Source organism: Didymosphaeria variabile, assembly GCF_027946475.1.
Source record: "Didymosphaeria variabile strain IMI 356815 chromosome Unknown scaffold_10, whole genome shotgun sequence".
Classification (NCBI taxonomy): Eukaryota; Fungi; Ascomycota; class Dothideomycetes; order Pleosporales; family Didymosphaeriaceae; genus Didymosphaeria; species Didymosphaeria variabile.
In genome coordinates this window covers 1,144,457-1,156,624 of record NW_026611629.1, presented here as the reverse complement: position 1 = coordinate 1,156,624, position 12,168 = coordinate 1,144,457, and the positions used below count along the sequence as shown (strand labels likewise).

At 55.5% G+C, this 12,168-nt stretch overlaps 5 protein-coding genes across 5 annotated transcripts; 2 read left to right on the top strand and 3 right to left on the bottom strand.

The window, feature by feature from the left end:
* Positions 1–2,052: 2,052 nt before the first annotated feature.
* On the top strand, positions 2,053–4,137 carry N0V89_012437 (uncharacterized protein; the record flags this gene model as incomplete). The annotated part of the gene is made up of 3 exons (XM_056221158.1): positions 2,053–2,377; positions 2,549–3,525; positions 3,577–4,137. The coding sequence occupies 3 exons, from the start codon at positions 2,053–2,055 to the stop codon at positions 4,135–4,137; spliced, it is 1,863 nt and encodes a 620-aa protein (XP_056065145.1).
* An 86-nt stretch (positions 4,138–4,223) lies between these two features.
* Positions 4,224–4,905, top strand: N0V89_012436 (uncharacterized protein; the record flags this gene model as incomplete). Its single annotated transcript, XM_056221157.1, has 2 exons — positions 4,224–4,740; positions 4,796–4,905. The coding sequence occupies 2 exons, from the start codon at positions 4,224–4,226 to the stop codon at positions 4,903–4,905; spliced, it is 627 nt and encodes a 208-aa protein (XP_056065144.1).
* A 1,972-nt stretch (positions 4,906–6,877) lies between these two features.
* Positions 6,878–7,456, bottom strand: DPH4 (Diphthamide biosynthesis protein 4; the record flags this gene model as incomplete). Its single annotated transcript, XM_056221156.1, has 1 exon — positions 6,878–7,456. The coding sequence occupies one exon, from the start codon at positions 7,454–7,456 to the stop codon at positions 6,878–6,880; it is 579 nt and encodes a 192-aa protein (XP_056065143.1).
* A 1,091-nt stretch (positions 7,457–8,547) lies between these two features.
* N0V89_012434 (uncharacterized protein) lies at positions 8,548–9,878 on the bottom strand (the record flags this gene model as incomplete). Its single annotated transcript, XM_056221155.1, has 8 exons — positions 8,548–8,928; positions 8,992–9,079; positions 9,151–9,425; positions 9,505–9,516; positions 9,571–9,590; positions 9,651–9,697; positions 9,749–9,756; positions 9,867–9,878. The coding sequence occupies 8 exons, from the start codon at positions 9,876–9,878 to the stop codon at positions 8,548–8,550; spliced, it is 843 nt and encodes a 280-aa protein (XP_056065142.1).
* A 1,224-nt stretch (positions 9,879–11,102) lies between these two features.
* FMP32 (Protein fmp32, mitochondrial) lies at positions 11,103–11,566 on the bottom strand (the record flags this gene model as incomplete). Its single annotated transcript, XM_056221154.1, has 2 exons — positions 11,103–11,160; positions 11,217–11,566. 2 exons carry the CDS (start codon positions 11,564–11,566, stop codon positions 11,103–11,105), a joined length of 408 nt encoding a protein of 135 aa, XP_056065141.1.
* Between the last annotated feature and the right edge of the window lie 602 nt (positions 11,567–12,168).

Here is a 12,168-nt window from a genome sequence, read left to right as displayed (position 1 = left end):
CTGTTCACACTTGGAGATGACTAGGCTGCCGACGCTCATACGGCAATGGCGAGTGGCCTCAAGCCCGCTGGCCATGATAGTAGGCGTCCCATGTATGCTTGCAGGAGGTTGCTCGTGCAAGGCGTTGGGAAGCGGTTGCTCTTGAGCGAAGACACTGGCATAGCTGGTGCTCCCCAGGTAGAAGCTCCTGGAATCAGAGCTGCTTTGGGTAGTCCTTGTTGCAGACTCAGGAGGAGTAGGCCATGAGTTGACAATTGAAGGAACTCCAATTTCGTTCCGTAGTGCGGTAGGGCTAAGACTAAGAGACGGTCGAGACGCGTGATCTCGCGTCGCGTTCTGACGCGCTTCGGAAGCGCGACGTCGAGGCTCCGGCTTTTTACGAGGCACGCCAGGAGGTCTGGTCATAGGCGCCGGATGATAAAAGCACTGCATCACACTGTCAAAAGCGTCTGGAGAGTGGCTGTTTGTTGCTAACTTGGTCTGTGATGCCCCGCGTCTTGCACTTCTCGCACGTGGGTGTTGCATGGTCACAGCGTATTTTAGATATGCGACATGGTTCGCAGGACCTGGACGTGGTATAAGCTTCGGGTCAAGTGTCTCGGAGTCGCACAAACCTAGGCTTGCCGTTCCGTCTCAACATTGCGTGGCACTCTACACAGTGCAGTTGTGATGTCGTAAGATACCCATAGGCATAACTGCAGACGTGGGGATCTCTATCAGATCGGAATGCTCATGCACTGGAAGCATCTACTCCGGGCGCGGAGCGGTTAGTGACAAGTTCCATTCCGAGACTTACAAAGCAGCTGATGAGTCAGGATTGGGCGCGATTGATTCGCTGGAGTACTGCGGCATGCCCCAAGAAGTAAGCCTCGGAGCATTCGAACGCTGCTGGTGTTGGTCAACTCTACGCAGCGCCCTTTTCACCATCCACTTGCAGTTGCCAGTCGTTCTGCGCTCGTCCCGTTGCTACTGGTGCTCCTGGAAAGTTTAGTCCTTCGCTGACTACCGGACGATCCCCTTGAAAGCGTCCTGCGCAGCGAGGCTGACTCCTCGAATAGTGTGGTGCACAGGGACGCAGCCATCTTTGTCCCGCGACGCACCGTTACAAGTCTCTGAAGCCAGACCGCACCGCCCCAAACGGCGATTTGAAACCAATCTGCGGCAATTTGTATGTTTCCTGGCTCGTTGACACTGCTCTCAAAAGTCGCCGCTGGTCGTCGTCGTGCCATGGCTCGTATCCAGGTGTGCGCTGGCAACGCGCCGATCCTCCACGTTGGGCATTGGACGTTTTGGTCATGGCTCGTGGAAAATGGCCAGGACCAGCAGCTTCAGACCAAACGACTGGCTTGAGCGTCGCAACGGCATGCACCACTTGGCTGCTCGTCTTCATCGACAGGAAGTCGGTCAACGCAACAGAGCCGCGCGACGACCACGGCGGCCAGTGAACAGAGGACGCGCTGATGCACGCCTACCCTTTGGTGCTACGAAGGCCCCGTGGGCGGTGGCGCAGTGCATCTTCATATCACCACCACGAACCTCAGGCATCATCGCATCGTCGGCGCATTGTCAGCATGCAAGCTCATCCCAGTCCCCCAGTTGGCATTTTCGCTCTTACCGCGCGCCGTCTGTGTTTGGTGCTACGCGGATGCTGTGCAGCGCGGTATGCAGCTAACCCCAATAGCTGCAGTATCCACCCGAAGCCTTCACCGGTTTGAGGGGTGCTACCGATCGAGCCCATCGTTGAGTCTTGTCATCTTTGAGACCTTTCTTCCTCAGCCGTACTATGAGACCGCATTGTTGATTCTTCGCTGCCCTTCGTTTTCGAGTCTTCGAATCCCTCGCACTGGCGGGGCCAGCCGTGCGTCTCTTCGGGTTACCGCTCCTTCGCCGTGTAATCCACCCGAATACGAGCTGTCCTGGTCGTTCCTCGTCCGGCCACCAGCTCGTGGATCCGGCGCTGGCCCACCTTCCGTAAGGCACATCGCACATCGTTAGAGACTCAACTCCCCAGAGCTTCCTTATCCCAGGGCCGCGCCCGACCGTCTGCTCACCATGGACAACGGTTACTACTACTACCAGCAGCCCATGGGGCCTGAGGTTCCAGTAGCCCCGGGTGCTTACACCTATGGACAGTATGGTGCGCCGCGATCGAAAACGCCTACATCCCTGGTTAACCATACTGGACTCTCCCCTGGTGGCCCTCTTAGCACCCCGCCGCCTATGAGTCGCGATGCCTCTCGAGGACCCGACCCGCCCCCAGGCCAGTACCCGGAGCAGATGGTCTATGGCGATAGCGCCTCCAATTCTCCCACCTCTTCTGTGAAAACCCCGGACAACGATAGCTTTGAGGACTTAGCACTTGACGCCCATCCGATGCGTGACCATCAACCGTTCTATCAAGCTAACGGAGGCTTGAATACCACCCAGGCCTTCCAAGGGCCTCTGACAGCCGTGGACAGCAACATGTTCCTCACAGCCCAAGGAACCATTTCAGATCAAGGCATGCACTCCGGTTATCACCCTCGGCGCTGATACTAATAACGAGCAGCTCTTACCGAAGCGCTCAATGCCACAATGGCCGCTCATCCACAGCACTTCCCTCCACAGCAGTTCAATCCGCAAATGCGACCGCAACAGAGTGCTTTCCTGCCTCAACAGTACAACAATTATCCGGGTCAGAGTTTTACACATCAAGCAGCCCCATGGAACAGTGAACAACCTATGCGAAGCCCCGATGTTCCCCGTTCGGACGTCGTTGTGTTCGACCCTGTCACCGACCAAGTCGATTACTCTGCTTTCATGAATCCTGACGTCGACTTCTGGACAATGCACAACACTGACCCTAACTACCTCATCTCTCCAAACGAGCCTGTAGGGCCACCGCAGGATCTCTTCTCAGTGGCCACCCAGAATATGCTTCAGCAGCAGCAGCAAAGAAGCCTCCCGGTCACCCAACGTCAGGTGCATACCGATATGTACGTCTCGGGCAGCAGTCCTGTAGAAATGCGACTACACAGGGCTTCTCCATCGCCCAGCTCACAACGCTTCGCCCCCTATGAGAGAACACCCACCCAACACATGGTAAACCGGAGACTTTCTCATCAGCATCCATCGCCAATTGCCACCTCAATTGAGCTGCCGACTAGGATGACGTTGCAATCACCTGCCAGCCCATATGCGTCCGCGTCAAGCCCTGGTGGTTCGGATGGTATGATCTCTTCCTACCAGCATTCCGAACAAGGATCAGAGCGCCGCGAATCGCAAACGCACCAGCCGTTTGGTCCGATCCGACCGCCTCCATCTTCCCTTGAATTTTCTCCCAGCAGGACACTCCTCGAAGCGGCCGCTGACTTCTCACCCGACCCGGAAGGCTCATCCGCCCAGCGGCAAGTAGGCCCAATCAGGAGTACTGGCAGGCCTGGTGGACGAGCATTGGGTACCCACTTGGAGCCAAGGGTTGCAAAGGCAGCCCATGACATGCGCAAGATCGTTGCATGCTGGCATTGCGTGTTGCAGCGAGACAAGGTAAGACCTACAGAATTCCTTCAATGTTCAGATCAGACTGACATGGTATAGTGCGGGCCTGGTGACGTTTGTGAACGTTGTCTAAAGCGCGCCCAGCGCCCCAATGCTGATTGTGGCCTGGGCTGCTCTCGCATCAAGCTGATCGAGCTGTCCGAGTACTTCCTTCCTACTGTGACCATGCAGATTCACGAGGATAGCCATTTGACTCACTTTGTCTCTCAATTCATCCACCAATGGGGAAGCCAAGAGATCTGCGTATACATGACTTGCGAGCAGAAGAAAATGCCGCGCATGCCCGTCAAGGTGTACGAATTCCAGCCTCGAGGAGAAGAGTTGCTCGTGCAGCTGCAGTACCAAACCAACCCCGTGACCCAGGAGCGATATACCCTTAGAAAGCGAAGCCCGGCTCTCGGAATGGTGCACATCAATCACAATGAAGAGAAGAAGTATGACAAGTATCTGAATGATATCGTCGACAACCACCTCGATGCTTTTGGCGAAATCTGCTGGGCAGAAGACGACAACGACTTCTCGCCCCGACTCTTCAAGCTGATGACGCGAGTCAAACCGAAGAGCGATGACGAAGTACGGTCTTTCTCTAAACAACCATAGATCTATGCTGACAATCACAGGCCAAACTCCTTCGCGAAGTTTTCCGTCTCATCGTCTGCACGTACATCATGTCACACACCATCACCATGGCCGAAGAATCCAAGACCCAGACCCTGGCCAAGATGCACTCCTACACCGATCCCTCAGCCTACGTCCAGAATTACACCTCCCCACGCATGACTGCGCGTCAGCTCAAATACTTCTTCGCACGCCTACAACGCTCCACGCTCGCTCTCGTCCTCAACAAACTCCAACAAATATTCAAGTCTAGCAAGGGCTGCGACAAGTGGCTCGCGGCCTTTGTCGCTGTCGTCGGCATGGCCATGGCACACGAGGACCAGCAGAAGACGATCCACCAGGTCATGGCGACGCGCGCTGTGACGGAGGGCTTCGACCCGCGGGACGCACAGGCGCAGGCCGACATTGCGAACCGCGAGGTCGACCAGCGCATGAACTTCGTGAGCCAGATCTTCAGGTGGAAGTACAACCGCAAGTGCAACCCGCTGCGGGACTGCGAGCAGGACTGGGAGAAGGAGGCTGGGTTTGGGGACGAGACGTCGGTGACGTTTGTGCGGTCGGTGGCGCAGTTGGTCAAGGAGAACAGTGAGTGCCTTCCTTTACACACGTTGTGGAAGAGTGATGGCTAATGTGGTGCCAGTCGATTATCTCCAGCAGCGCCAGGGCATCAGCATTTCCCCCGCGAACCAGGGCAAGTATACGGCTCGCCTCGTGGCGCCCTTCTTGCTCTCCTTCTGGCTCCCGCAATAGCCTGCACCCGTTGTTCTCCGATACCCACCTCTTGCCCACTACCGTCCTGGAGGCGTAGCCGCTTAGCCGCCTCGGACACTTACGACCATGTTCTTTCTCCTTCTACTCATGATTTTTCCTTTCACACTTTCGGATGAGTAACATACATGTACGCTTCTCGTCGAGCGATTCAGCGCTGGAGTCATGGAAATCAGGACGGAAGCGCCACGTCACGTCACGGCATGTCTCATCACCGAACAATACGTTGAAGACCACTTCACTCACGACCTACTTTGCACGGCCTTTGCACACAATGCATCCCATCTTTGCACTCCGCACCCTTCCATATACCCACCCCTTCACACCCACCTTAGCTACCCCCTTCTCGGCTGTCTTATCTTGTGTTACCAAAACGGCGGGGTGGATATCTGTCTGTAGCCTACTTCTAGCATAGTTAATCAAAACGTAATCCAACTTCTTCCCTTCATTCGTGACTACGCACGAGTTGACTTGTCGCTGTAAGCGCCCATCTTATCCTGACCCGTCCCCGTCTGGACTGCGCTGCACGGGACGAAACGGTGGCTGGGCAGTCCCTCCGGTGAACGACCGGTGAGCAAGGGTACCGCTGGCAGCCTTCCTTGCAGCCATCATCACGTCGGCTCCACTTGCACATGATGTGCGCCTTAGCTGGGCCGATCTACCGCCTGTGCGAACCTTGCGCGCAGTACATGCTGTTACGTAGCTGTGGAGACGGTGGGTGTGGTTTGCAGGGCTGGATGTAGATGGGGGGAATGGACGTGGTGTTTGTTGTGAGGGGAGGCGGCAAACAAAGGAAGGAGGGAGGGCAAGGTGTCGCGTGCCGCGTTCCTTACTACGCCAGCAGACGCATAGTGTATGTACGTTCTTCGTCCTGCTTTAAATACGACGAGGTTCAGCGCAATTCTTCCTCCGCTGCTTTGCTGCTGCTGGGTTTCAAAGTCGCACGACTGCCTATGCCATGCGGGCTCAAGCGCATACGAGGTCGGCTTATATCCAGACTTTTACATTACATACGTTCGAACGAACGCGCTACGCTGCAAGCATCTCTACAAAAAGCCTTGAAGCTACCTAGAAGAGCGTGTAAACTCTCTTTCCCGTCATGGTGCCGCGCGACATATCGCTTCTTCCACACTCACCTATAAGCGTGGAAGTCACGCCAGTGTGCTACATATCTACTTGCCGCGTAGAACTTATACAAATCAGAAGACGCTAGAAACAAACTTTGCGCATGTTATCTTTTTCATTGCGTAGTCTGGACTAACGGTCAGGCTCGAGGGACATGGACGGATGTTGAAGCGTACATATTCTCCGTGCAAGCGCGGCGGTTCTTGTGTCCTGCAGAGTTGCATAGTTATAGAGCAGGAATCCGGCCTTGGACGCCATGTACCCGAGCTGAGTGAGCAGTCTTTGAGAAGATGATGGTAGGAGTGGCGATGAGAGGTAGACTCTTTGGGACGCGAATATTTATACCAGTTTGGAAGCTTCTGGCTTTGACATCATCGCCGATGTTTCGAGACAAAGGTCTCTCCGTCTGGAAGCTCTACGGTTCTACGCCGTATGTGTCTCGAGCTGGTTGTCCCCTGAAAGCTCATGTCGAGTTTCGGTGCATCTTTCCGCCATGCATCTTGCATCTCCTCATGCTCAGCCATGCGCAATGCGCGACGTGCTCGTGGTAACTGAATCCTTCTGGACTTCTGTCTTGCCAGCCCAGAATTATTCCCAAGTTGCATAGCCAATGCTCTAGTCCCACACGCCCCGGACTTTGGTATATCCATTCCTCTCCCTCAGTCTTCACCCCTCCTCAACATCGAACCCGACCCGCACCCACAAACTACACCCCTCACACCCCACAAGTACCTCCTTCTCGCCTCTTGCTTCAGCCTCTTCCAATTCCCGCTCCTTGATTATAAAACCCTTGTCCGCACCGCAGCGACACTCCCTCGTCCACTCCATCTCACCCTCCCCCCCTACTATCTCTTTCCTCCTCCTCCTCCTCCTCCTCCTCCTCTTCTAGCCCATCGACACTAACGCCATTTTGTGGATCCTCCTCTGTAACCGGTGTAGAAGCAGCATCAAGCTTAACCCCCTCAACCGCAGCAGCCAAATCCTCAGGCCCAGGAGATTTCAAATCATCAAAGTCGATATCCGGCGTCGCCGCTCCCGATCCTTCCAGCGACGGCGTATCCATACGCACAAACGGCGGCATGCCCGCCTCGAAGTCGCTCAGATCTAACAACTCCAGCCCTAGCACAAAGTCCTCCTCCTCCTCCCCGTCTCTCCCACCACTATTCCCACCCTGCCGCTGAGAAGCAAGCCAGCGGTCGAATTCCCCACGCGTAGTAGCATCAGACAGCACGGCAAGCGCCTCCCTAACGTCGTCGACGGTATACGCGTTCGGCGTCTTCGACGCAGACGCTTTATCCGGATGCGCGCTCAGCAGCGCCGCCTTGTACGCTTTCCTCAGGGCATCCTGCTTGAGCGCTGCCGGTGCAGAGATGCCTAGAACGGTGTAGTAGTTCTGCGTGAAGACCATTTGCTCTTGTCCTCTCCTCCTTTTCCTTTCGCTTTCTTCGTGTCGATGCCGATTCGAGTGCGTGCGGTGCGCGTTCGTTTCGCGTCCGATGAGGGTGTGCTCTGTGAGGCGAGCGTGCTTTTTGTCTCGGCCCTTAGTTCTTTGCTTTTCGTTGTGTATGCGCGCGGTCGAGGTATGAATCAGGTGAATTTCGCGCGTGTCGCAGGACAGTAATTCGAGAGCGAGGGTCTGCAGGCGCCATGTCAGGACCAGGACTGACAATAGTGTGTGATAGACATACCGTAAAACGCTTGGAATCGGTCCTACTGTGTGTATGCGCGAAGCAACGGTTGCTGTGGTGGGAATGTTTTGGCGCGGGGTTTGCTCCGAGACACTTTTTTTGGTGGCGCCTGTTCGTGGGGTTCAGGGTCAGGGTCAGGGTCGCGCTTTCGCTTTCGCCTCCATGAGCCTTGAGTCAGGCGTAGGCAAGTTCCGAATAATGTATATTGAATATACAATTGAATAGTGTAAGTGACAAGGTTCGCACGTACATCACAGCTACAATCGAAGCAGGCCACATGAAGTATAAGAGTTTCCCCAACTATCTTAGGAGCGCAGTCACCCGTACCTTGCCACGCAGTCCCACGAAGAATCGAACCTTCTCCGTATGGACTCAAGCCCTGCCTCCAAGGAATCGCTATCGACAGAAACTCACACCGTCGCTCCTTCTCATCGCCAAAAAGGGGGGATAGGTGTTCACATGGTGCTAAAAGGGAAAACATTTGGGGGAAAACTTCCGGAGAGCACAAGATGGAGAGGAACCAGACGCAGACCCACATCTTACTCCTACACCTCACTTCCGTAGAATAAGAGCTGCGAGCGGAAGACATGCCACCGAGGAAGGAAGCATGCTCAAGATGGGATAGTGCCGGTTGAGAGAGGAAAACACATAAGTCGTGGGGGAATCCGTCCGCTCGCTAGAAACCGATTTTCGACAAAACACATACACACAACTCCGATGACGCTCGCTGCCTAGACAGCTTCCTTCCTCTATCCGAGGATAGATGACGGCGGCTGATGGAGTCTTACAAGGTCGAGAGCTGTTGATGCGCTTAAGCAGCAGGCGCCGGCGGCTGCTCTTCAGTCGCGGGGGCGGCGGCGGGAGCCTCTGCGGCCTTCGGGGCCTCCTCGGCGGTCTTGGCCTCCTCCTTGGGAGCAGCATCGCCGGCAGCCTCGCCCTCGGCACCGTCCGACGATGTCCAGAGCGTGAGGTTGTCACGGAGCAGTTGCATGATGAGCGTAGAATCGCGGTAAGACTCTTCAGACAGCGAGTCGAGCTCAGCAATGGCGTCGTCAAATGCCTGCTTGGCAAGGTGGCAAGCGCGGTCGGGTGAGTTCAGGATCTCGTAGTAGAAGACAGAGAAGTTCAACGCCAGACCGAGACGGATAGGGTGGGTAGGAGTGAGCTCAGTCTGAGCAACGTCCGTGGCCGTCTAAAGCGCCTAGTCAGCTCTGCTATACGCACCCTTGCGTATGCGGTGGGGATTGCGTCATACCTTGTACGCCTCGTGGGCAGCAGTCGCGGCAACCTTGCGCTTCTCACCAGAGGCAAACTCAGCAAGATAACGGTGGTAGTCCCCCTTCCTGCAGGCGCAAACAGGTTAGCGTTCACTCTAGATGACCAGCGCAGCTTTGGAGGCATCGAGAGTCCTTACATCTTGTGGTAGAAGACCTTGGACTCGCCAGACTCGGCCTTGGGGATCAAGGAGTCATCGAGAACGTTGAGGACATCCTGGCAGACCTTCTCGAGCTCCTCCTCGATCTTCTTTCGGTACTCGCGAATGGTGCCGACGTGCTTCTCTGAGCCCTTGGACTCCTCCTTCTGCTCGATGGACGAGATGATGCGCCACGAGGCACGTCGCGTGCCAACGACGTTCTTGTAGGCAACGGACAGAAGGTTGCGCTCGTCGACGGTGAGCTCACCGCCAATCTGTCATGTGTCAATATGCGCTACCGTGGTTGACTCGCGGCCCATGGCGGCGGTGACGGGACGGATGCAGCTGGCATACCTTGGCGACTTCCTACGCAGCTGTCAGTACAATGCAAACAACGAGCCAGGGGAGAGATAGACTGACCTTCATGTACGTGACCATCTCTGCACGAAAACAAGGTTAGCGACGCGATGCAGATGCAGCACGGACACGGCAGCACTTACCATCGTAGCGCTCAGCCTGTTCGCAGAGCCGGGCGAGGAACGTCTTGCTGTGGACTCGTCAATGGGCTGCATGTGGTAAGCGGGCGGTCGCGGCGTACCTTTCGCGCTGTGCACCGGGTTAGCATGCTGTTGACGTTTATCGTGCACACCAGCGGGCGCCAGAGGGGCATCCCACCAGCAGGTGTGCGGGGGCAGCGCAGATAAGGAGAGACATACCTCGTTGGCCATGGTGATGGAGTATGGAGGCGGATTGTGTGAGGGTTGGTAGAAGCTGGCGGCGGGCGTGGAGAAGAGAGAGTGTGGTGTTGAGGTTCAGTGGTGGGTCGTCGGCGATGGAGTGTTTTGAGTGCGAAGCGCAGGCTGCGACTAGTCTTGTCTTTCACAGGCTTGCCCATTATTGATCCGCCCGGCCAGCACACTGCCTTCCCCGGCGCTCCGCCCGCATCGGCCCCTAGCTCACCTCTGATATCTGGTCTCCCTTCGAAGGCAGCCATATGTTTATCTACCATTTGACCCTGCGCGCGAGCTCAATCCCCTCCAGAGCCCTTGTCTTGGCGTGGAGGGGTCTGAAATGAGCTCCTCACGTGGCCAAACAACAATCCTGGGAAGGAAATGCGGCGGCTCCAGTGCTAGGACGCTTCTGACGGCAAGCGATGCATCCGCCATAGGTCTCGCCCGCATCGTTTTGCCAGATGTACGCGGTCACAAGTCTTTGTTGTACCCACTAAGCCTCCCATTGTCCCAAAGCTGCCCCGTTACACCAGTCACGCCCGTCTGCGCAGCCGCGAGCAAGAACGGCTATGGACTTGGGGGCCAATCATCGTCACTTGGAACCAGCTAGAAAACTTGGTCAAGATGGATGCGAGTCCGCAAAGGTTATTAGATGGGAGCACGAATCACCCAGCTTCGCGTGGAGTAATGTGTGTATTTGCCCATTTTTCCATCTGTCCCATCTGTTTCAGGCTGCATTTCGTCTGATTCCGTCGAGCTACCGACGCATCATGCCCGCCTGCAAAGTGTACATGCGTGGCAGAGCACGGCTGACAGCGAGCTATTGCATCATCGCTGGGCTACTCTCTGCCTTCAGGGTACATCCATATCAAACATGCCCGAACAACAAGGTTGCAGCTGTGATATACGCGCCCTCCTGCTAAGAAATATGTCGCATCGCAATCTATCCTGTTGTACTCGTCTTCAGCCTGCTGAACAGCACTGCCCGTTATCGTGAACTGTCGCTTCCGCCTTGTATCAATGCTGCAGTGCTGCCAACGTTCATGGCTGTGCATGCTGTACCACGATCGTGATGCGATACAGGGATGCGCAGCAAAATCGCTCGATTGACCATTTCCTCCCTGGGTATCTACCGTGCTCCGTCCTTGCCGGGTTGTTGTACAAATAAAATGATTCCTTCATGCCCAAGTCTTCTGGAAGCAATTTGCGGCGTCGCGTGCTTCACATAAGGATACGCCAGACACCGAGCATAAGAGCCGCAGCACCAGTGCACACGCCCCTGCAAATATGTTAGCCAAGTTTCTTATGCTCATAGTTCTGTGCTTGTAGACGTACACCAGCCACTGCAGCGTCTGGAACTTGACGGTTTCCAGTCTCTCACGCAGCTGCGCTGTCTCCTGCTCTATCCGTGTCTCGGTCTCCTTGAGCTTGAGCTCCTGCACGTTGGCCTCCTCTCGTATCCGGCCCTTCTCGAGGTTGAGGTCCAATCGCACCGAGGCCTGCGTTCGCTGTACCTCGTCACGCAATCTCGAATTCAGCTTCGCCAACTCATTTGTCAATCGCTCGTGCGAAACGCGGGTTAGGGATGATTCGGTGGAATCGGCCGTCTGAAGTTCGGAGCGTAGTTTGGCGAAGTCGACTCTCTGATTGTAGGTCGCTTTCTCCTGCTCTTCCCGAAGCACCATGGTGCGAGTGAGATTTTGGATGCTACATGATTTAGTGGACCTCTTGTATTGCTGATTCAGTCGGAACACACCTCTCCTCAATGACATCGCTGAGCACCCTCATCATAGCCACTGCTTGCTCCTCTGTGAACCCTTCATCCTTCAATCGCTGCACGAACTTGAGCGTATCGAAATGATGGTCCTTCCACTGCGCAGGTGTTGCACTGAACTGTCGACGATGTGCTAAAATTGTTGCAATGCTCGGAGACTGATGTGTAGATCTTGTCCGCCACGTGTTGGTATGTAGACATCGATAGCTATGGTAGCTTGTGGAATGCGCCGGTGTTGCTGTTTCCGATGGCGATGCAGAGGCGCCATGATGCGTGGGAGCGACTACGCTGTTGAAGGCCACCGGGCGTAGAAGCCGTGGGGTCAAGGTTGTTCGAGGAGACGCGAAACGGGATATCGATCTTGAAGTCGCCATCATGGTGTCGTGAGGGTTGCTTGGTTCGGCCCTTCTACCCTTGAATTTGTTCGGAAAGGCAGGGCGATCTCGGAATGACTAAGCTGGCGATCATCGTGAATACCGAGGCTTCTCTTCCGTGTCAACATGCAATCGGCCA